The 22,593-nt window shown below is 31.4% G+C and overlaps 1 protein-coding gene and 1 long non-coding RNA gene across 3 annotated transcripts; both read left to right on the top strand.

Annotated features, from left to right (window-relative positions):
- The first annotated feature begins 1,822 nt into the window (after window positions 1–1,822).
- On the top strand, window positions 1,823–10,719 carry LOC100260274 (disease resistance-like protein DSC1). Its single transcript, XM_059734588.1, has 7 exons — window positions 1,823–2,014; window positions 3,822–4,288; window positions 5,842–5,899; window positions 6,773–6,910; window positions 7,059–7,376; window positions 7,496–8,347; window positions 10,195–10,719. Exons 1-7 carry the CDS (start codon window positions 1,823–1,825, stop codon window positions 10,717–10,719), a joined length of 2,550 nt encoding a protein of 849 aa, XP_059590571.1.
- An 8,079-nt stretch (window positions 10,720–18,798) lies between these two features.
- LOC132253268 (uncharacterized) lies at window positions 18,799–19,548 on the top strand. 2 transcript variants are annotated; one of them, XR_009465115.1, is made up of 3 exons: window positions 18,799–18,944; window positions 19,085–19,179; window positions 19,363–19,548. It is a non-coding gene; the product is annotated as an uncharacterized LOC132253268 (long non-coding RNA). The 2 variants fall into 2 exon arrangements; XR_009465114.1 differs by having other exon boundaries at window positions 19,028–19,179.
- Window positions 19,549–22,593: the final 3,045 nt, after the last annotated feature.

Genomic DNA, 22,593 nt, shown 5'->3' with positions numbered 1-22,593 from the left:
GAGTATATTGACACTTCGATTTTAAAGATATATTGGAGATATATCGGTAAACCTAAAATTGATTAAAACTCATGGTATATATATATAAATTTCATAAAATATAATTAAAAGTATAATAGACATTTTAAAGTTGTTTTGTTAAAAAATTTAATATATAAATGATATAATTTATCATATTTGATAATAATATTATATGCGTAAAAAAAATGAATTTTTCAAGTATATATTTATTATTAAATTGCATCAAATATTATTCCATAATAATATTGTGATATTTAATTATAATATGTTTAATTTTAAAATATATTTAATATTAAAATTATAATCTACTTAATTTACTTATTAAATGATATAAAATAAATGATGATATATGTATAATTTTAAAATTTTTAATTAATATCTTAATGATATTAAATACACTGTGAAGAAAACTATCATAATAATTTTTATATTTTTGGTAATCAATTAAATAAATTTTTTTATTTAATTATAAAATAATTATAATTAATAAGTTTCTTAAAATATTCATTTTAGATTTTGTTTATGTAATGACTTTTATATATATATATATATATATATATATATATATATATATATATATATATATTTGGTGCAACATATTTACTAAGGGACGAAGTTGCTCTAGTGGTTGGCCCAGTTGTGCACTATAAGCCATTTTTGGAGCATTGACCATTTGTAAAATTTTGGGAAATATCATTGATTTTTCACCATATAGACAAATTTTGGCGATTTTTCCTAAAATTTTGCTTGATTGACATTTCTCCACTCGATATCGTTCCCATAGGTCCCGATACATGATATATCGGTAATAGCAAAATTTTTGTCCTTGCTTTTGACGCCCATGTGCTCTCACCAACTCCTTTTTCCTTTTAGTTCTTTCAAGCACTTGTTGGAAGATGCTTGATTGTATAATATCATAATGCTTTTTAATAAATAAATTGAGACCGATACATAGAATCTATAAAAAAAAAATACTATTATGAGTGCACGATATAATTATTCTAAGGACATATTAATACTTAAATGAGCCAATGAATGTTAATTGTTCATTTGTGAAGATTGTTCAACCATCTTGCTTTGATTTTGATGCGCATGTGCTCTGACCAACTCCCTCCTTTTTCCTTGTGGGGCATGTTTGGTGCATGGAATAAACAATGAGAATGGATATTTTCTTTCTATTTTATTCTCTTTTGAATAAAAATGAATTTAATAATTTTAATTTTTGTATTTAAATACATATAGAAATGTAAGGTGGAAATGATAATTTGTTTCATAAATTAATGTTAAATAAAATTGAGAATGAAAATTAAAAAAATACATAAATTGTCAATAATATTTATACACATTGTTTAAAATAATATTGTTATTTTAAACAATATTGTTATTATTCTACTATTTTTTTTATACCTTTATATATATTTTCTGTTTGTTGATAATTTTGTTCCAATTTATTTTCTGGTTTAGGAACTTTTTAAATGAGTGGGTTACTCCCCATTGAATTCCGGAAACTACCACCCAGTCTCCAGGAGTTTCCGATTATTGCTGGGAAATCTTCCTCACCCCAACCTCAGTCGGTTAGCCAAGAAGTATGGCCCCATCATGTTTATGCGATCTGGGTGTGTTCCAACAATCATAGTCTCATCGCCCCAAATAAACAAGCTATTCCTCAAAACCCATGAATCATGTTGTCATTGCCAGCCCGCCTAAACTCCAAGCCTTCAAAGACCTGACCTAGGGGATTTAGGGAAAATTGTGTACAGTAGAGCTTCTTAGAACTGCAAAAATCAATTCCTTTGCCTCAATGAGGAAGGAGGTGCTAGGGATGTTGGTGCAGTCACAACAAGAAATGGCAGCAGCTCTAGAGGTGGTGGATATTACTACAAAGGTTGCTGACGTTATTGACGATATGACTTACCGGATGGTTTTTGGATGCAACAAGGACGGGATGAATGACTTGAAAACCCTTGTAAACCCTTGTTCGAGAGAGCACCAGGTTGGCAGGAACCTAAAAAAATAGGAAAAAGATCCGTCAATGACAGGATTTTCCACAGATGTCTTAACGTTTAAGCTTTTGTAGACTACTGTGTTAAATACTCCATATAAAGCAAAGGAAAGCAACCTTCCCATTTACTGTGGCTGTATGATTTGGCTGTGTAGAAAAGTATTAAGTATTAAGGTTGGCTTGAAACATTTAATTCTCATACTTAAAATTTATTACTTAATTCTTACTTTAAGTATTAAAGTTACTTGATAAAATTAATTTAAATTTTATTCTAAATTATCAAATTGACATATCTATCTTTATAAATTATAATTAGAACAAAAGAGATTGAGTAATAATGAAGGTCATGGAGTAACTAAAGAGATCCTAAAAGTAATTAGGATAAATGAAGATAAAAAAGTAAAATAAAGATACAGACTTAAAAATAAGTTAATTGTTTTTATTTATTACTTAAAGTTATTTTTTATTTTAAGTCATATTATTAAGTTATTTTATCAAATATATTTGATTTACTTAATAATTTAAATTAAGTTATTAAGTCACTTTAAGTTATTAAGTTGGTTTATCAAATACCCATTAAGAGATCTGAAAAAATTAATTTTATTTATTTAAACCAAATTGTTGCATTGGAAAGTTAGATGAGTTTACAAAGCTTCGTATATTTTTTTTAAAAGATTGATGTTTCTTAGAAGCCACAAACATTTGAACGCGGTTTTATGTATATATAAAATCATGATTTCATTAAAAAATTCTAAGCATCTTTGAACAAAGGCTTCAAAAAAATTATGTAAAAATAACCATTTTGTATTATTCACGAAGTCTTTGTATTTTGTATTTAATATTGCTAACCTACTCTCACGCGAAAAGTCTTTGTAGCATTGAAAATATCCAAAGCATTAAACAAATTAAGAAAAATGCTTTAACATGACTAATTGAAGTTAAGCATTAATATATTAAAAAGTTTCAAGCATCTTTGAACAAATGCTTCAAACAAATATATGAAAATAACCATTTTATATTCTTGACAGAGTCTTTGTATTTAGTATTAATAACCTATTGTCCCTCTCACACGGAAAGTCTTTGTGTCATTGAGAAGATCCAAAGCATTAAACAAATTAAGAAAAATGGTTTCACAATTTGAAAATATTTACCGATTACAATGAGCATACTTAGGCACAAGAACTTTTGTGAATAGGGGTCTCTGGTTTAGTGCGGTTTATGAAAACACATTAGAAAAGAAATTCCACCAAAATGAATATTAAGGAGATGGATGTTAAAGAATATCTATATATATATATTATAGAAGCTATGTTTAACAACTACAAGAGCTTTTGATAGTTCCATTCATTGAATTTAAGATGGATTTGATTTCTTTAAGTTGTTGTGTGAATGGAGCTTATGATAAGAAATTACTTGAACTTAAATAATCACAGGCATGTTTGAATAAGGACTTCAACTTGGTGGTTCATGTGCCTCTTGAGTTGTATAATTATAACAATAATAAAATATTATTGAATTAAGTCATCCACGGCATCTTAAAACAAACATTAAAAAAAAAAAAAAAATTAAGAAAAAAATAATCATAATATATTCTGTGAGTGTTCACACACGTAACAACCGGCCCTCGATGAATCTGTCCGTAAGTAGTTGGCTTCTTTAGCATCAAGATCTATTAACTCGAGTTTGTACAGCTTAGATCTCTCTGTTAAACCTAGCCTATTTTTCTTCTTCCATTATGGCATCTTCTTCTTCTTCTTCTTCTTCTTCTTCTACTACTACTACTATTTCTTACTGGAAGTTTGATGTGTTCCTTAGTTTTAGAGGAGAAGATACCCGCTACACTTTTACTGACCATCTCTATAAGGCCTTGCGTGCAAAAGGAATTGAGACCTTTATGGATTATCAGCTTAGAAGAGGTGAGTTGATAACTCCGGCACTTGTTACAGCAATTGAAGGATCAAGACATTCCATCATTGTTTTGTCAGAAAACTATGCATCCTCAAAGTGGTGCCTAGATGAACTGGTGAAGATATTACAGTCCCAAAATACCAAAGAACGGAGGGCTGTGCCAATTTTCTACAATGTGAATCCGTCAGATGTTGGAAACCAGAGGGGAAGTTTCGGAAAAGCCTTGGCTGACCATGAAGAGAAGTTGAAAGCAGACCATGAAAAGAAGTTGAAGTATGATATGGAGAGGGTGCAGAGATGGAGGAAGGCTCTCACCCAAGTTGGCAAGATATCTGGATTCACTTCATCTCGTGATAAGTAATTTTCTAAAGCTTAGCTCCTTATTTATTTATTTATTGTTGTTACTATTATTATTATTATCATCATTATATTGCTCTAAAGGTTTATTATGAATCATAAATAATTAAGAGAAAAGCCCTTACGTTGGACAGTCTATGGAACACTAAGGGCATAGGTACTGGTTTAGATCTTGAACAGTGTAAAGGAAGAAAAGAAAATTGCTGAAATCATTTAGCTTTAGATTAATATATATTTATATGTTTAAATACTTTTATTCAATATGATATTTAGGGCTTAAGTACTGATATGGTTCTTCCTACATAAATTATTCAATAATTAAAAGTTTGAGATTCACTCAGACAAACTGAATTACTAGTTATTGGAACTCGCTTAGAAAGGTAGAACCATTTTGGACTTGTTTGTAAATAGATGGGTTAATGGGGTGGCCCACTGTATACAATGTTTAAGAAGTTCTTATATAAAAAGAATTTTAGGATGACTTTTTCTTTAATAATTTTTAAACATTATGACCCATACAATTTCAAATATTAAGGATTGTTAAGACAACTATGTAGGCTTAGACATGAAAAAAAGAATAGTTTGAAATGAAACTATAATGAAAACTAGTAAAATTAATGGTAAATACAATTTTAAGTTATATTAAATGTTTGAAGGGCACCTTTAACAGGTAAGAGCCGATTTTCTAGAAGAGGACTTCTTTTTGTAGTCTCCTTCCATCCCTTTATACTTCTTTTTTTTTTCCTTTCCTCAATATATTCATATATAAAGACACACACTCATAGCTTATGATCTTCTTTGTCTCTCGAACCCTGATTCCTCTCTCCTTCCTCTTCATCTTCTTTATCTTAGTTCTCTTCACTTCTTCACCTTTCATTTCTATCTTTCATTTTTGCTTCTTTTGTTTTGCTTTTGTATTTATTTCTATAATGGAAATGAGAAGAAGAATAAGAATAAAAGGTGAAGGAGCGAAAAAAATTAAAGTGAAGAAGTTGAGTGGGAAGGAGATAGGAACTAGGATAGGGTTTTAGGTGTGTTTAGGAGATAAAAAGTTGAAGACCAATGAGTAGATTTACATGCCTTTTATATTTGAAAAAATAAAAGTGAATGAAAAAGGAGTTGATGATTGTATAAACCATTGAACTCTTGTGCTTTATACATCTTGTACAAGATGAAAAGTATTTTGCAACTGTGACTAATTAATACTCTTGACAAAAATTCATCGTCTCTGTCCTTTTCTTTTCTAATAAATCTGATTGTTAGTAGGTACATGAATACATCTTTATGTTTAGTTATGGTTATGCACCTTGTCATATTTGTATACAAATGAAAATTAGGTTAGATATGATAGATTTAAGATGGTTATTTTATGACATTTGTTCTTAACAGAACACAAAGAGAAATTTGACCAATTATATCTTGATCATCTTATTATGCTTAATTTCCCCTTTTCCGAAGTTTCAATGAACAAGACCATGTGTCTTGCCATACTTACAATTGTTTCAACATTTATGGGTTATCAAACTACTTTTATTTGTTCTTCAAACTGGCAGGCCTGAGACTCAGTTTATTGAAGAAATTGTCACGGATATTTCCAAAGATTTAAATTGTGTATCCTCAAGTGATGCGAAGAATCTAGTGGGAATGAATTGTTGCATAAGAGAAATGGAGTCACTATTGTGTCTTGAATCAACTAAAGTTCTTATGGTAGGAATTTGGGGTATGGGCGGCATTGGCAAGACAACCCTTGCCAGAGTTATTTATGAGCGTGTTTTATGTCAATTTGAAGGTTATTGCTTTCTAGCAGGCTTAAAAAGCACAAGTATGGATAATTTAAAAGCAGAACTTCTTTCAAAGGTATTAGGGGATAAAAATATAAATATGGGACTCACTTCAATAAAGGCGAGACTTCATTCTAAAAAAGTCCTTGTTGTTATTGATGATGTGAATCACCAATCCATGTTAGAAACATTAGTAGGGGGACATGATTGGTTTGGTCCACAAAGTCGAGTTATTATAACAACAAGGGATAAACATCTTCTAACTGTGCAAGGTGTTGATGCAGTATATGAAGTACAAAAATTAGAGGATGATAATGCCATTCAGCTCTTTAGTTATTATGCCTTTAAAAATAAACCTCCTACAAGAGATGTTATGAAGCTCTTGGATCAAATAACATCTTATGCTCAAGGTCTTCCATTGGCTCTCAAAGTTTTGGGTTGTTCTTTGTGTGATAGAAATGCTGACTATTGGACAGATAAGTTGAATCAATTGAAAAAAATCTCTAATGGGGAAATTCAAGAAGTGCTTCAAATAAGTTTTGATGGATTAGAGGATAATGAGAAAGAGATATTTCTAGATATTGCATGTTTCTTTAGAGGAAGAGGCCAAACTTTTGTAAAGAAAATATTAGAGAGTTGTGGCTTCTCTATGGTTAGCGGAATAGAAAATCTAATTGATAAATCTCTTATAACCATTACTCAGGACGATAGATTGGAGATGCATGATTTACTTCAAGAAGTGGGTTGGCAAATCATTCGCAAGACTTCTCCTAAAGAGCCTGGCAGACGCAGCAGATTATGGGAACAAAAGGATGTCTCTCATATTTTGAAACGGGAAACGGTGAGAATATAATATGAAATTTCCTTTTCATAGACAAATTTAAACTTTGGAAGTATATTTCATTTTTATTTAAGCAATTATATCTATATCTATATATATCTTAATAAATTTGCATTCTTTTAACTTATTCTTTGCTCTTGGTTGTTAGGGAGCTCAAGAAGTTGAAGGCATATTCTTTGACTTATCTGGTTTGGAGGAGATGAACTTTACCACTAAAGCCTTTTCCCAGATGACTAATCTTAGGTTGCTTGAAATCTACCGATCTAACCTTCGAGATACCGGGGGAAAGATGCAATGTAAATTGCACGTTTCTGATGACTTCAAATTTCATTACGATGAGTTGAGGTATCTACATTGGGATGAATACCCATGTGAATCACTGCCATTCGATTTTGAGTCCGAGAATCTTGTTCACTTCTGCATGCCTCGTAGCCGCCATCTTACTCAGCTCTGGAAAGGACAAAAGGTATGATTGATTTACTTTCTGTTTTTGGGATACTGTGTGATATTCATAATGAAATCTAAATGTTTATAGCTTCTCTCTGGGTGTTTTTTTATTTTTTTATTTTTATTTTTGGCTTATAGGTCTTTGGAAACCTCGAATTTGTGGATGTCAGTTACTCCCAATACCTAAAAGAAACTCCCGATTTTTCAAGAGCCACAAATCTTGAAGTTTTGGTTCTCAAAGGATGTACAAATTTGCGTAAGGTTCACCCTTCCCTTGGATACTTGAGCAAACTCATTTTGTTGAATTTGGAAAACTGCACAAACCTTGAGCATCTTCCAAGCATCCGTTGGTTGGTATCCCTTGAAACCCTTATTCTCTCGGGTTGCTCAAAGCTAGAGAAGTTACCAGAAGTTCCACAGCATATGCCATATTTATCAAAGCTCTGTCTAGATGGGACTGCTATAACAGACTTTTCTGGCTGGTCAGAACTTGGAAATTTTCAAGAGAACTCAGGGAATTTAGACTGCTTAAATGAGCTCAATTCAGATGATTCCACCATAAGACAACTACCTTCTTCCAGTGTTGTCCTGAGAAATCATAATGCATCTCCTTCGTCTGCGCCTAGAAGATCACATTCCATTCGTCCTCATTGCACCTTAACCTCACTGACGTATCTGAACCTTAGTGGAACCTCCATCATTCGCCTACCTTGGAACTTGGAACGACTTTTTATGCTGCAGAGGCTTGAGTTGACAAATTGCAGAAGGCTTCAAGCACTGCCAGTGCTTCCATCGAGTATAGAACGTATGAATGCAAGTAACTGCACATCACTGGAACTCGTCTCCCCTCAGTCAGTTTTCAAACGTTTTGGAGGTTTTCTATTTGGTAATTGCTTCAAACTGAGGAACTGTCATAGTAAGATGGAGCATGATGTACAGAGTGTGGCATCGCATGTTGTCCCAGGTGCATGGAGGTCCACTTATGCAAGCGTAAGTTCTCTTTTGGTTTCATATCATAATTTCCACATTTTTGCCGAAATGCTACTTTCGCTGTGCCTTCATGATTTTTGCTTCTCCTAATTTTGTACCATTTGAAAATGTCTTTAATTTTTTATTTTTTAAAAAGGAAGAATTTGTATTAACTTGACCCAAACGATACAAAACTTTCACATTTCATCTCAGCTTTTGAATTCCAATAAAAGGATTTTTTTTTTTAATGTCTGTATTATAATTTTGTCTTTTATGTTCTATTTCACTTGTATTACATATTTTTAATATTTTTTTTGAGTTATTTAATTAAAAGGGATATTTTTTAAATCTGATCATCTACTTTTTTTTAACCTTAAAAAGCATCCGTATAGGACAAAAATTTCCTATTTTTTCTCACAAAAATAATATTTTCTTTTAAAACTAACATATAAGTAATCAATAGATTGAGAGACATTTATATTAAAATCAAATTCCTTTTCAAGACAAAAAATTAAGTTAGATTTATAAATATAGGATTTTAGTTTCCCTTTTAATCAATTAATTCATATATATATATATATTATTGTGGGAGTTTTTTTAGGGTTTCATTTGAACTTTTATAATGTTATAGATGAGATAGGATAAAAAGTTGTCCTTTGAGTAAATCTTTTATCTAACCTTGTTTTTGCCAAGCCCTCCCATATCTGATCCAAATAAACTTTCTAATAAAGAACTTAATCTTAATCAAGTTATTTTAAAATGAAATATAATTATTATGTAATTTCAGTTACCATAATTAAGTTCTTTTTGTAGGTGAAATGAAAACTTAATCGTAGTTAAATTTTTTGTAAACCAAATTCAATCCAATACAGTTCCAATGAACATTTTTAATAAAAATTTAACTTTAGTTAAATTTATGATAAATAAAATATAATCTCCAAATAGTTTAGATGAATATCTTAAATAAGAATGAGAATGAGCTATTTGAGAGATAAGAGAATAGGGTAGGGCATTATGAGATAAAGGTAAATTTTTCAAGAGTGTTATCAATTGAGAAAGAAAGAGAGCAAGTTCAAGATAAAGCCAAAAAGAAAGAAAAGTTAAAGATCACACTTAAAATGAAGTTATGAAAACAAAATATAGAAAATAGTAAATGCATCCAAAAAGAGTCATCTCTCAACAAAATTAAAGAGAGATGTCATTGTTATGATTTAATAGTTATTTTAACTCATATATCCAAATAATCCTTAATATAACTACTAAAGTTATTAATTATAATATGAAATTGGCGGTATTATAATTACAATTAATATTACTATTAAATAATGTCATTGTTACTTTATTATTTTAACATAGAAAATTATTATTAGCATTATTATTATAATTAGTGATTGTTGTCATTATTATATTATCGTTATTATTATCATGTTATATTTCTATTATTAGTGATTTTGTTTAAATCATTTTGTTACTCATTATACTATTACAATTATAGTTATTAATGATATATTAATTTACTTCATGTATTAGCTTACTATACTATTAATACTATAGTTAAAAAAATAGTATTAATATAAGTATTTGTAGTATTATTATTGTTAATAACAAAAATACTACTAGGAATAATCATGTTGAAATAAATATTTGTATATACTAATAATAATAATAGTATTTTTAATAATAATAATAATAATAGAAGAAAATGAGTAGGTTAAGATGTGAAATAGTAACAATACAGCAAAGGGACATTTATATTAAAATGTTGTATCATTTGTAAATGAATTTTAAAAATTGGAAGTTTTATTACCAAAAATAATAGGAGATGTGGGTTCTTTCTCAGCATCCTCAATATTGTTTTTGTTTTGCAGTGGCACCCTAACGTTGGGATCCCGTTCAGCACTGTTTTCCCTGGTAGTGAAATACCGGATTGGTTCAGGCATCATAGCCAAGGGCATGAAATAAATATAGAGGTACCTCCAGATTGGTATATTAATAGCAACTTCCTGGGTTTTGCTCTTTCTGCTGTTATGGCACCGCAGCACGACTCCCGGGCTTGGTATATGTACTGCGACTTGGATACCCATGATCTTAATTCCAATTCCCACCGCATATGCTCGTTCTTTGGTAGCTGGACTTACCAACTTCAACATACACCAATTGAATCAGATCATGTATGGCTGGCGTATGTTCCATCATTTTTGAGCTTCAGTTGTGAGAAATGGAGTCACATTAAGTTTTCATTTAGTTCAAGCGGGGGCTGCGTTGTGAAGAGTTGTGGGTTTTGTCCAGTGTACATTAAAGGTACCAGTGATGAAGGGGATTATTCCAGTGGAAGTGCCCTTGATGAGCCAAGAAGGCATGCAGCCAAACCCTCCCGTATCTCATACCAGTAGCGACTACCACATTCTCCCAAAGGAACGCTACTGAAATTGTTCTTGATGATCTTCATGAGAGAGACTTGGTTAAGAAATCATATTCAGAAGCCTTCATGAGGCCCAACCCGGAGGAAGTGGCCTTGAAGATGTGATCAAATCAGTATTATAACATACCATCAGGAGAAGCCTTCGTGAGGGGGAACCCAGAGGAACTCTCACACTGACTCGCATTCCTGGTTCCAGCAAAGGTTTGAGTTCCAACAGTAGTAAGTTGCTCTTGTTTGGGTGTTCATTACTATTCTAAGCTTCTTGCTTCTTGCTACCTTTTACCATTGGGTCCATTTTGAATCTCACCACTTCTCGGTTTGTGGTCACTCTTGTTTTTACCATTGGAAAAAGGAAAAAAAAAATCCCATAATATTACTGCTTGATATTTATTTTGCTCTCAAATTATTATTTAGTAATTAAATGAAATGTTATTAATCCATGTATATAGTTGATGATGTATATATGCAGTTCACTAATCTTAAAATCTGCATATTCTCTTGATTTTTGAATTAACTTAATATGTTTTGGAGTGTCTACGCTAGGGTGATGACTCATTATCGAGCTCGTAAAATTAGCATTAAGAGATGACTCTATAAAAATTTCTTTGAGTTTGATAACCAAAAGAGATCAATGAAAGGGAAGAGCAAAAGAGTTCAATGTTATTAGGCCCGTAATAAAGACTCTGGAGTGAAATTGAAAATTGAGAATTCAGTAAGACTAAAAGCAGATTATAAGTGAACTTTGGGCGTCAACCGTGCTCCATCCGCAATGACAATACTTGAGCAAACTTAAGCGAGTTAAACTCAGCCACTCATTTTTTTCCTATGTAGCATGTCCTTTATGTAATTCTTCGAATATTAAGGAGCATGATCCGCAAGCTTGGGGCATATATGATTGGAAACCTCAGGAACGGGGGAAACTACAAACTAGTTCGAGTCATGTGAAGTTAAGAGCGGGGGGCTTGTAGGAGATCTAGAAGATGGTGCCAACCAAGCCCCATTCCACACTATACAGATTCAAACCATAGGGAAAAATAGTGCCAAGATGCGCCACCTTGATGTTGCGGTCATTTATGCTTCCCACAGAGTCAGTTTCAGTGGATGATGGCTCTAAGTATAGTGCCATCTTCGTCGCAATTTCATTCAGGGTACATATGAGGATGACACGGACCCACCATGTCTATCATCAATTTGCTGTTTCCCACCTGACATAGGATTTCCTACCTCAATTTCGATGCCTTAACGAGACCTATTAATTAATAACCTAAGAAGCACTCATTTTGGAAGCCAAAGAAAGAACCATTGAGGTGTTTCAAGGGGAGGTCTTCTTCTTCATGTCATGAACTACTGAATGCATGTATTTTTTTAGCTTGTTTTATTGTTTTTAAGTGTGTTTACAATATCTTAAATATATTTTCAGTATTTGTAATCCTTTTGTTACAATTGCTTTCATGTTGTATACATTTTAAGGGCTTAGTTTGAGATTTTAATGGAAATCCTAAGTTAACTCTGCTTTTGGCCACCTTTTTGTATGGTTTTATTTTGATATATATCTAGTGTGTAATAGTTGAGGCTGAGGAGAAGGGTTCTTCTAAGTGCTTATCAGACTTGAGCCATTTTTTCCCATGGAATGTCCTATGAATATGATTTTATTTAAGGTTGTATAGATCCTTAAGACCTCCCTTTTGACCATTGAATGCCCCTGAAATATGGTGTTATTGTGCTAATATCAGCCTGTGACCTAGATTCGCTCTTAATTAGCTAGACCCATCTTTGTCACTTGGTAGCTGAAGCTTAGGAGTACCTTGTAGAGTACTTTAGGTGCTTGTTGGATAAGCCATTCTGACCAAAGATGGTTCTTATTGGGCTCCTAAGGCTAATGCCTAGGCATGAAAAGTGAGGAATAAACTCTAAACATTAAAGCCAATGAGGGTTTTAAAGATACAACAAAATGGGTTCCAATTAAAAAAGTGCTATTTAGAGAAGGTTTTGAGTGAGACTTTATAAAAAATCAGTAGTTGATTGTCACATCCTACTTGAATAATCTCACTTGAGCTTTCAGAGGGGGAAGAAGCTTTTAGAATGACCTAAAGACATCTACACATTGGTGAAAATCCTTGGAATACTGTGGTTCTGGAAAATTCTTATGCATAATTTGTACATAGCTTGTATGCAGTAATCTCCAAGGAGTCCTAAATTTGTGGGGAACCATCACAATTCGTAGAGAGTTCCCATGATGCCTATTAATGGATGATGGTCTCATTTGGCCAAATCATTAAGCACTTGAAAGATTTCAAGCCACAGTAAAGCATTCTTAAGTAATGAAGTTTTCATTCTTTCAAATTTTCTAAGTATTGCTTCTTGTGTTCATCTCTAGCTTTTGTGTCTACTAGCATTGCTTAAACTAGAAAGCAAAGTTCGAAGAATGATAATTTAATAACTTAATGTATCTTGAGTTGTTTAAGCTCCACATGTATGCTGGGGAGACACCTAACTCTATAACAAGTGGTATCAAAACATGGTTGCGAGGCAAGCATTACAACAAAGAAAGTATGTCAAAGACAGGATCCTACCTTCACAAGTTCAACCATTACCATATAAAGAGTTCATATCCTTCTAAGCCAAGGTAATGGGCATGTTTTCTAGCCTAGAGTCAAGGATGGGGACCTTAGTATTGATCATCACTTAAAACATTGCTTTTTATTTACTAGATATGATGAATTAAAGAAAAATGCACTTTAAAGACTATTTTCAAACCTAAATCAATTTATGTCACATGACAGTTGTATCACATAAATAAAACTATGCTATAAAGATACCATTCTAAGCTTAAAAAAATTCATTAACGTTAATATCATATGCTATGTGATTGTTGATTTTTTGCAATTTTTTAATTGGTGTAAATTAATGAAAGATATTTTAAAATCAATTTCTAATGTATCCTTTTTGCATCCATGATTTTATGAACCTCATGTTGACTTGCTCTCATGGGGTGAATCGCTTTGTCTACAAATTCAAAGCACATGACATAGTTGTCTTTTGATGATCACAATTTAAAGTCTCATTAATAGAAGTAGGTTCATTTGTAGATAGATCAGTTGCAGCTTAAGCTTTAGGCTTGAAAAGACCTATTTTAGAACGAGTAACCATAAAATGTAAGTTAGTTTGCAATGGAGCATTACTACAATTAAGGATAAACTCAGACAAAACATATGCAAAAGTTGATGAAGAATTAGGTTGAGAAGTTGGCAAAGGTAAAAGTGAAGCAATGGGTGTTGTAGTAGGAGACTTTATAGGATTGTGGCTAGGTTGGTGACCAAGTAGATGATGTTAGCAAAGGTTATAGTATAAGAGGCGAAAGGAAATGCATTGTGTTGTCCATAGTAAATGAGGAAGAAGTCTGATTAGGTGGTTAGGTGATTTTGAAGCCAAAGGAAATGTGAATTCATTAAACACAAGTCATGAGATGTATATTTTTCCTTCTAGAGATAAGGATCGATAACCTTCGTAGACATTACTATAGCCAAGAAATGTGTAAGCGAAAGAACAGTATCATAATTTATGGTTATTGCAAGGTCTTAAGTGAGAATAACAAGTACAACCAAATACCTTCAAGAAATTATAATTAGGTTGAGTATGGAACAATACTTCCAAAGGTTATCTTTGTTGCAGGATTATGTTAGGAAACCTATTAATAAGGAACATAGCAATTGATAAGGATGTAAATCTTACATTTAACCTTGCATAATCACATCATTTTTGCATCAATCAAGCACTTTCATATCTAATTTAATTGAATTATTTATATCAAGGTGCCTCAACATATCTCGTATAAGTTTTGCAGGTGAATCGAATTCAATTAAAAAGCACAAAAAATATAAAAGCTACCAATTTTGAAACTCTCATAGTTACAAAAAGAGTTGCGAAAATTTGTTGCCTTCTTTTAATTAAATCCCATTTCTCATGTTTCTTTTCCTCTATTTCCATTTTATATTCTTCCCTCCATGACTAAGCAAGCAAGGACAAGTCAGAGGGGACCTTTTCTTTATCAAGCTTGACATTTTTGCAACTTAAGAGCAAGCTACCTTTGAAAGGACCAATATTTGCAAACCAAGGTGTCATGCATGCCACCTAGAGCTACAAAGAAATTGAAGTAGTAATCAATGGGGATAAAGGGCCAATGGGGATAGAGGTTGTCTTTTGTAGAGAGATAAGAACAAGCAATCTTGAGGAGACTCTTCGCCTATAAATAGTCATCTCCTTCATCAAGTGTAAGAAATCTTTGAAAGTCGTAGGAAACTTTCACTTGAGGGTAGTAGTTAGTATAGGAATAAGTCATATGCTATTGTCTTAGGTTCGCTAAGTTGTTTTTTATACTTAATGTTTTCAATTTATTTCAAATTCAAAATTCATGGTTTCAAATTTATGCAAAATTTGGTTTGATGCTTTGTTTTCAAATCTCATCCATTTCTCTTGCATTTTAAATCCTTATTGCTCATCTAAATTTGAAGGTGAGAATTAAGAGCTCCATAGTCAATGTGAATTTAGGACTTCAACTTCTTCTTCTTTTTTTTTCACTTTTTAGTTGAGTCTAGGCTTGCTAAAACGAGGACCAACTCCATCTTTTTCTCCCTATGGTTCCTCATTACATGAAATGTCTTGCATGAGAATCAACGGTGGAGCAATCGATAAAGATTGATTCCTTTTTACTCTCACCATGGTTTCTCATCGCTTGAAATGTCTTGAATGGGAATGCGGTGGTGAAGTCAGTTAACGGGCATGGAGCCTTCTAGTAGCATGATTTAGGTTGATTGGAGAAGTGAGGAATGGTTGAAAGTGTGGCACTTATCCAAGATATGGCTTGCAGTACATGCATGAAGACTCACCCAAGTAATGTAACCTCTTTGATTCTCTCTTTCAATATTCCTATTTAATTTCTATTGTTAAATATTTAATATCTTGGTTATTTCTTTATTTCCTTTAGTTATTGAATGTTTACCTCGACCATTAAGACAACAAAAAAAACTCTTTCCCAAATCATTAGTGCATTATGTTGAGGGCTCGCGTTACCGGGACCACTGTAGATGCCAGATGGACGTGCATTCTCAACTGAAGATGATACTTCCATCATTCGACCTGTAAAAGATGTCCGGACAAGGGGTCCGAAAAAACTTTCAATGGTTTTGTTAGCTTTTATCTCTAACATTTTGATATTCTCACTTCGGCCCTCCTCTTTTGGGAAAGAATCCTTACCTTCTTTTACTATGTGAGAGTCTTTTATAGTGTCAGGAGTTTTGTCCCCTTTAATGGTGGGAAGACTTTTTGGTTTGTCATGATGGTGCTAAGATGGTGGCAGAGTCATCATTATCCTATAGACGGCGCGGTGCAAGTCGTGACAGGTTTCCTGAAGTGACCCAGGAGGGTCCCATCGAGCATGCTTTTAGTAGTACGAATAATGATGGTCCGCGAAACACAGTCAAGACTTTTTTCTAAGACGCTAGCATTGAGTCCGGACAGGACGCCCAGACAAGGGAGGTGTGGATAGCATGCCGGTCCCATGGTCATCCGGATGAAGGGTTGAAAGTGCCACGTGTCTCGTGAGGAAAATCCGGACAGAGGGTTGGACGTGCCACATGTCCAATGGAGGAGTGCTCTGTGAGGCTGTCACGTGGTCGTTCAGGGGTGGTCCCTACACATTATACCCTAACTTATACTAAAAATAAATGCTTGGTAAGCTTTAAACTCGATGAAAAATGGTTAGGACTTAAACGTTCACCATGTACTACACTTATGGTCTCTTCACTTGAGGATCCAACTTCTTTTTTGTATGCTAGCACCACAATTCACATAGATTTTAGAATAAAGGAAAGAAATGAACTACAAGAAAACACATGAGCAATAGTGAGAACATGAACATATACCAAGATATGGTGACATTATGGTATAAATGAAAAAGAACCAAGAAGCTAATGTGTTGGGACTGGAGTCATAACCAGAATAGAAAACCTAAAACAACATTCCAACAGATGAATGTGAGAAGCTTGGGCTACATCTCAGCATTGCAAGCACATGAATATCATTGTAGTAGAAGCCACTTTCAGTGGATTATCCATCCCCTAAGTCAGCATATTCATATCCCAATACTACTACAAAAATAGTTTATGGTGTCACTATTTACGGTGTCACTTTTAAAATAATGACACCATAGGATTTATAATTAATAAATGTGACACATCATATAAAAAATCTTCAATTGAGGTAGTTAGATGATATTAATTTTATATTTATAGTGTCATTTTTTGGGAAGTGACATCATATAAAATAATTTTTTTTAAGTATTATAACCCATTTTTAGAATTAATAATGATGGATACTATATAAAAATCCCATTGTTTCCATATCTCACCCACAATCCAAAAAATCTCAATATATAATCCTATATATAAAATCGTGATCTTCTTCAACCTTTTCTCTCACCCATAGTCAACACGCTCACAACCGACATTCTTCACTTTGTGGACTCCCAGGTAACCCAAAATCTCTTGGATCTATCATTTTTTTTTCTTTTATTAATGTCATTATATTAATTGTTTCAACATCTTTGTATTATGGTTTTTGTGAATTGTGTATTCTTGAGTTGTAGGGAAGAAAAATTTAGGTTTAATCTTCTAGCATAGAAGAAAAAACTGTAGATTAATTGATTTTTTAATCTAAACCAAACACATGATCAAATCCTTAAAAAAAGTGAAAAACAGGAAAAAAAAATGAATGATTTTTAATATCTATTTGTGTGAGAATGACACGTACAGAATTTTTTTGAGATATACTATCACATAATCTTCATCCTTTCTAAAAAACGAGAGAGGAAAAAAAATGATTTTTCTGTTTGTATCTAAGTGGGAATGAGATATAGAATTTTGTTGAGAGTATCCAACCCCAAAAGGACCAATTCGGGAAGGCATGTGTGGTATTGACAGGAGATGATAAGATGGAAATCATAACCATAGCCATGTTCGATCTCTCTATGTCTTTCTATCCTCTTCAATTAATTCACGGGCATAGATATTTTATTTAGTTTTTATATTTAGTTTATTTATAGTTTATTTAGTTTCTAAAATCCAATTAGCTAGATTTTTTATTTGATTTTATTTTTATATTTAAGTAGTTGAGTTTTGGAAAGTTTTTATATTTTGCTAATAGAAATAGAAATTTTTATATTTTTTATTATTAGGAATTTCTATTTTGTTAAATTGTAAGTATCTATCTCAATAAGAGATTATTAATATTCAAATGAAAGTGATGAAAGAGAGTAAATATTTTAATGCTCAATTATATTTTAATGTTTTTTTTTTTTTTTACATAAGGGTTTATTTATGTTTTCAATTTTGAAGTTCCCTTTCCAAGTCTATCAACAAAAGTAGTGTCCAACCTTAAAATGGGCATGTGTGGTATTGACGGGAGATGATAAAATGGAAATCATAACCATAGCCATGTTCTCTCTGTGTCTTTCTATCCCCTTCAATTAATTCATGGGCATAGATATTTTATTTAGTTTTTATATTTAGTTTATTTATAGTTTATTTAGTTTCTAAAATCCAATTAGCTAGATATTTTATTTGATTTTGTTTTTATATTTAAGTAGTTGAGTTTTGGAAAGTTTTTATATTTTGTTAATAAAAATAGATATGAGGACTTAAAGGGTTTATATTTAGGTAGTGCTTGAGCCAAGGAAAATGATAGTCCACTATCTTGACCCTATGCATCACAAACCATGTGAGGACTTAAAGGATATCGTAAACATGTAAGTTCTTCCTATTATTTTTCATAGTATTATTTTTAAATAAAAAAAATACATTCACTTGAAACACATTTTTTTATTATTTATATATATTAAAACATATAACATTTACCTATTTTTAAAATGTACCCATTGAACTTATTTACATAGGACTCTTCGAATATCTGCAAAGAAAACATCTAAGAGGGAGTCATCTTAGCAACTAGTGCAAGTGACATCCAAAAATTTTTCTTTACACATTAGTTTATGCATTTGCACCATTTATATATGTGAGTACTAATGTTATTTTATAATTGATCGATTAGTGTCCAAGACAAGAAGGAGGGTTCGAATGTGGCTACTTTGTTATGAGATTCATTAAAGAGATAATTTTTTATCCTACAATTATTGCTTCAAAGGTATTACTTATTTAATGAATTGTACATAGTTTTAGGCTTCCAAATGTTATGCATTTTAATGTTATTCTCTTATTTGATTTCAGTTTTGTGATAAAAAAAACATATTCTCAAGTAGAATTATATTTCCATTTATTCATCAGAAGAAGCGCCCTTCGATGAAATTAGAGGAGAATGGGCTACTTTTGTGCTACAACTAATCATGAATCATGTTAATGCATCATGATCACCATGCATGGTGAGTCCCTTAGCTACCACATGAATTTTTCCATAGGTATTGTATAGTAATGCTTATTCTTTGAATAATGTTTCTATTTGAAAAAAAAAAATAGTTCTTAGATTTGTTCATTTATGATAACATCGATCCATGTTTATTTTCTTCAATAAAAATCTCTAAAACTCATTAAATTTTGAAATGCAGGTATACACTCTTGGGATGGTGAAATGGAGAATAAAAAGAAAGAAGAAGGTAACAAGATTTTGGGTTTTTAAATGCAACTCTTATGTTATACGTTGTAGGACATAAACGTTACTTTAATTGCAATTGAGAAATTTAGATTTTTAGATGGGACTTTTATGTCATTTTATGGTTAGCCGGTTTTATGCTTAGGAATGGAGGTATACATGAATCTTGGGATCTTTAACATTTCTAAATCATGTTTTGGTATGTATCCACTCTTCTTTTTTAGTTTTGATGGGTTTGATATGTTAGACGTACTATCCTTTTGTGAACATTTGATATACAAATATTATTAGATGATCAATGTATTATGAGTTATTCCAGAAACATTACAGAAAAATGAATTAAATATAATATGATTGTTATATTTATGAACAAAATATAAATAGGTTAATCTTATTAATTCATAAGCATTACAAAAATCAACAACTAAAACCAATCATATCTTCCACAATGATGTGATACCATAACTTAAAGGTGATGCATTTAATGTAACATCATAACTCAAAGATGATGTATTTAATGTGACACCCTATCATCACTAGAAATATATGGTGTCACTTCCGAATGGGTCACCATTTATCTACTTTGGTGTCACTTCCAAATACGTCACTAATTGGTACCCTCTATGGTGTCAGTGGAAAATGTGACGCTATGTTATAGTGACACCTTATATTTATGGTGACTCGTTATAAATGTCACCATATACCTTTTTCCTTGTAGTGCAATTTAGTTACAATTTAGAAAGTTTATAATTTGCACTAAATTCAAAACTTCATCGGTTCTTGTTTATTTTTTACAAATATTTTAATAATTGAGTACAGTTTTATCATATTGGATTGAATTTACAATATCACTAATTATTACCGAATTTTTCACGATCTATCATAAAAAAATTTCATGATTTATATTAAAATTTTAATAGATTTTTTTAGGATTAATCTTATTAACCTCCCCTAAGGTTTTGACTAAATATACTTACTTCCCATTAATTTAAAATTTTATCAAATACCTCTTCTTCCTTTCTCACATCTTTCCTCTAATTCAAAATAAAGGATGTATTTGATGAAATTTTAAGCTAATGAGTACTAATTATATTTAATTAAAGCTTTAAGGAATGTGAATGAAATTAACTTTTTTTTTTATTTACTCAGGGGCATTTAAATCCCAAGACCCTCCACCTTTGCTGTCTCCAGGGTGCTACGTCATGTTGCATGGAGAAAAAAAAAATCTCTAAGATGAGAACCTTGGGCCTACATGTGGCAAAGATGTGCTGTTGCCATCAGCCAATTCTGGCTATGCTTATACATTTCAATTTATATATGTTATTTCTTTTTGTATAATTGTATATATCCAAATTACATGAATAATCGTTTTAATATTAAACGTGTTATTAAGGAATATTACATGCTATTATCTAAATGTCACTCCACATAAAACTTACTGTTATTTTTTAAAATCTTCTTCAATAATTTAATAAGTTTTGATCAATTTTTATCTTATTGATATTTTTTGTTAAAATTTTTATTGATGTTTCCGATATAATATCTTCATAAAATTCAATTATCAATATTTTTCATAAAAATTGATAGTTTTATCTTTATCTACATCAAGGTTTAAAAATATATCTCCCATATTTTGAGGTTGAGTGGATGTCAACACAAATTCAAAGAGATATTTTCATGTCCCAATATTTTAGGATTTTTTATATTTTATCGTGATTTTTTTAGTGTATCAACTGACTTTTATTTTTTCATTTATCGGAATTTTCTTGATTTTTTGACCTGTCAAAGCACTGTCAAATGAGCAGCGTGTGGACTCATGCCTTTATTCCTTAAGGTGGCATTAATTTTATATATATTATATTTACACCCAATTTTATATATATCCTGAAAGATAAAATATTAAAATAAAGTTTTAATAATTATATTGATTTTAATTATTATTTTCAAATTCTATTTAATTTATTATTGAAAGCACAAGGATATGAATTAAATACAAATATAATAATTATGTATATGTTATAAAATAGATAAATTATCATTTTAACATTAAATGAATTTTCAAATATCACCTATTATTATAAAATGTTATCAATTATATCATTCATAGATTAATTTCTTCATATATTGACTATAATAGATATATATTGCTTCATTTTTTTTTGTTTTTCAATATTTTCATGAGTTTTAATTAATTTTTGTTTCATCGATATTTTATGTTAAAATATCATTTCTTGATATATCTTGACATATTTATAAAACTAAATTATTAATATATAAGTCAAAATCGATATTTTTCATCCTTGAACATGGACCTTGTCTCCATCACACGTTTTAAGTTGAGAGTTTTAATTTGAGATGTTGGATTGTCTATCATTACTATCACATTTATAGGTATTGTTTTACTGATCAACAGCACTGATTTGTTTTACAAAAGGAAAAATATAAATTGCACTCTCTTGTTCTCATAAATTTGTCCATACTTTTGTTAACATGGATTCCACGTCATCATATCCTGAGTCTGAATCTGAGTCTGAGTCAATTAATTCTTCCCCAACATTTTCAATGGGTGGTCTCCTACCTCTAGCACTTATGCCAGACTGTCCTGCAATGTGAACAGTGGTTGAGTGTGGACCTGGTACCACTTCCTTGTTTTGTATACGGGAATCTTCTTTTACTATTGCCTTAGCATCACCTGCCGATAATCATATTTTGATTTTTATAATGAAAACATCAACTTCGGACCCAATACACGGAAATGTATTTACAATAACAGTCATCGACATCGATGATTAGAGAAATTGATAAAAGTCCACCCCCTTAATCTTTTTTGTGGGTCTTGCGGGTAAGACACGATGGTTACAAAATTTGGGCATATCTTTTTCGGTTGCTAAGGGATTGTATGGCTACAAAATTTGGGCATGTCTTTTTGGGTTTGGTCTCTGATAGGCGTGAGATCGAGTTGCCCACTAAACTCTGTAAAAGAGAATGACTTTCTTCTCTGTTTTTATTTGTCTAAAGCACATATTCAAAAATACATTAATCCTTTTGTCTTGCTTTTGGCTAAAGATAAAAATATCGATAATCATAAATATATCGATATTTCAATTTTAAAGATATATTGGAGATATATCGATAAATTTAAAATTGATCAAAACTCATGATTTATATAACTGCATAAAAATATAAT

Source organism: Vitis vinifera, chromosome 18 (genome assembly GCF_030704535.1).
Source record: "Vitis vinifera cultivar Pinot Noir 40024 chromosome 18, ASM3070453v1".
NCBI lineage: Eukaryota > Viridiplantae > Streptophyta > Magnoliopsida > Vitales > Vitaceae > Vitis > Vitis vinifera.
Note: the sequence above shows the minus strand (reverse complement) of the source record. Positions and strands in the feature narration are given on the sequence as shown.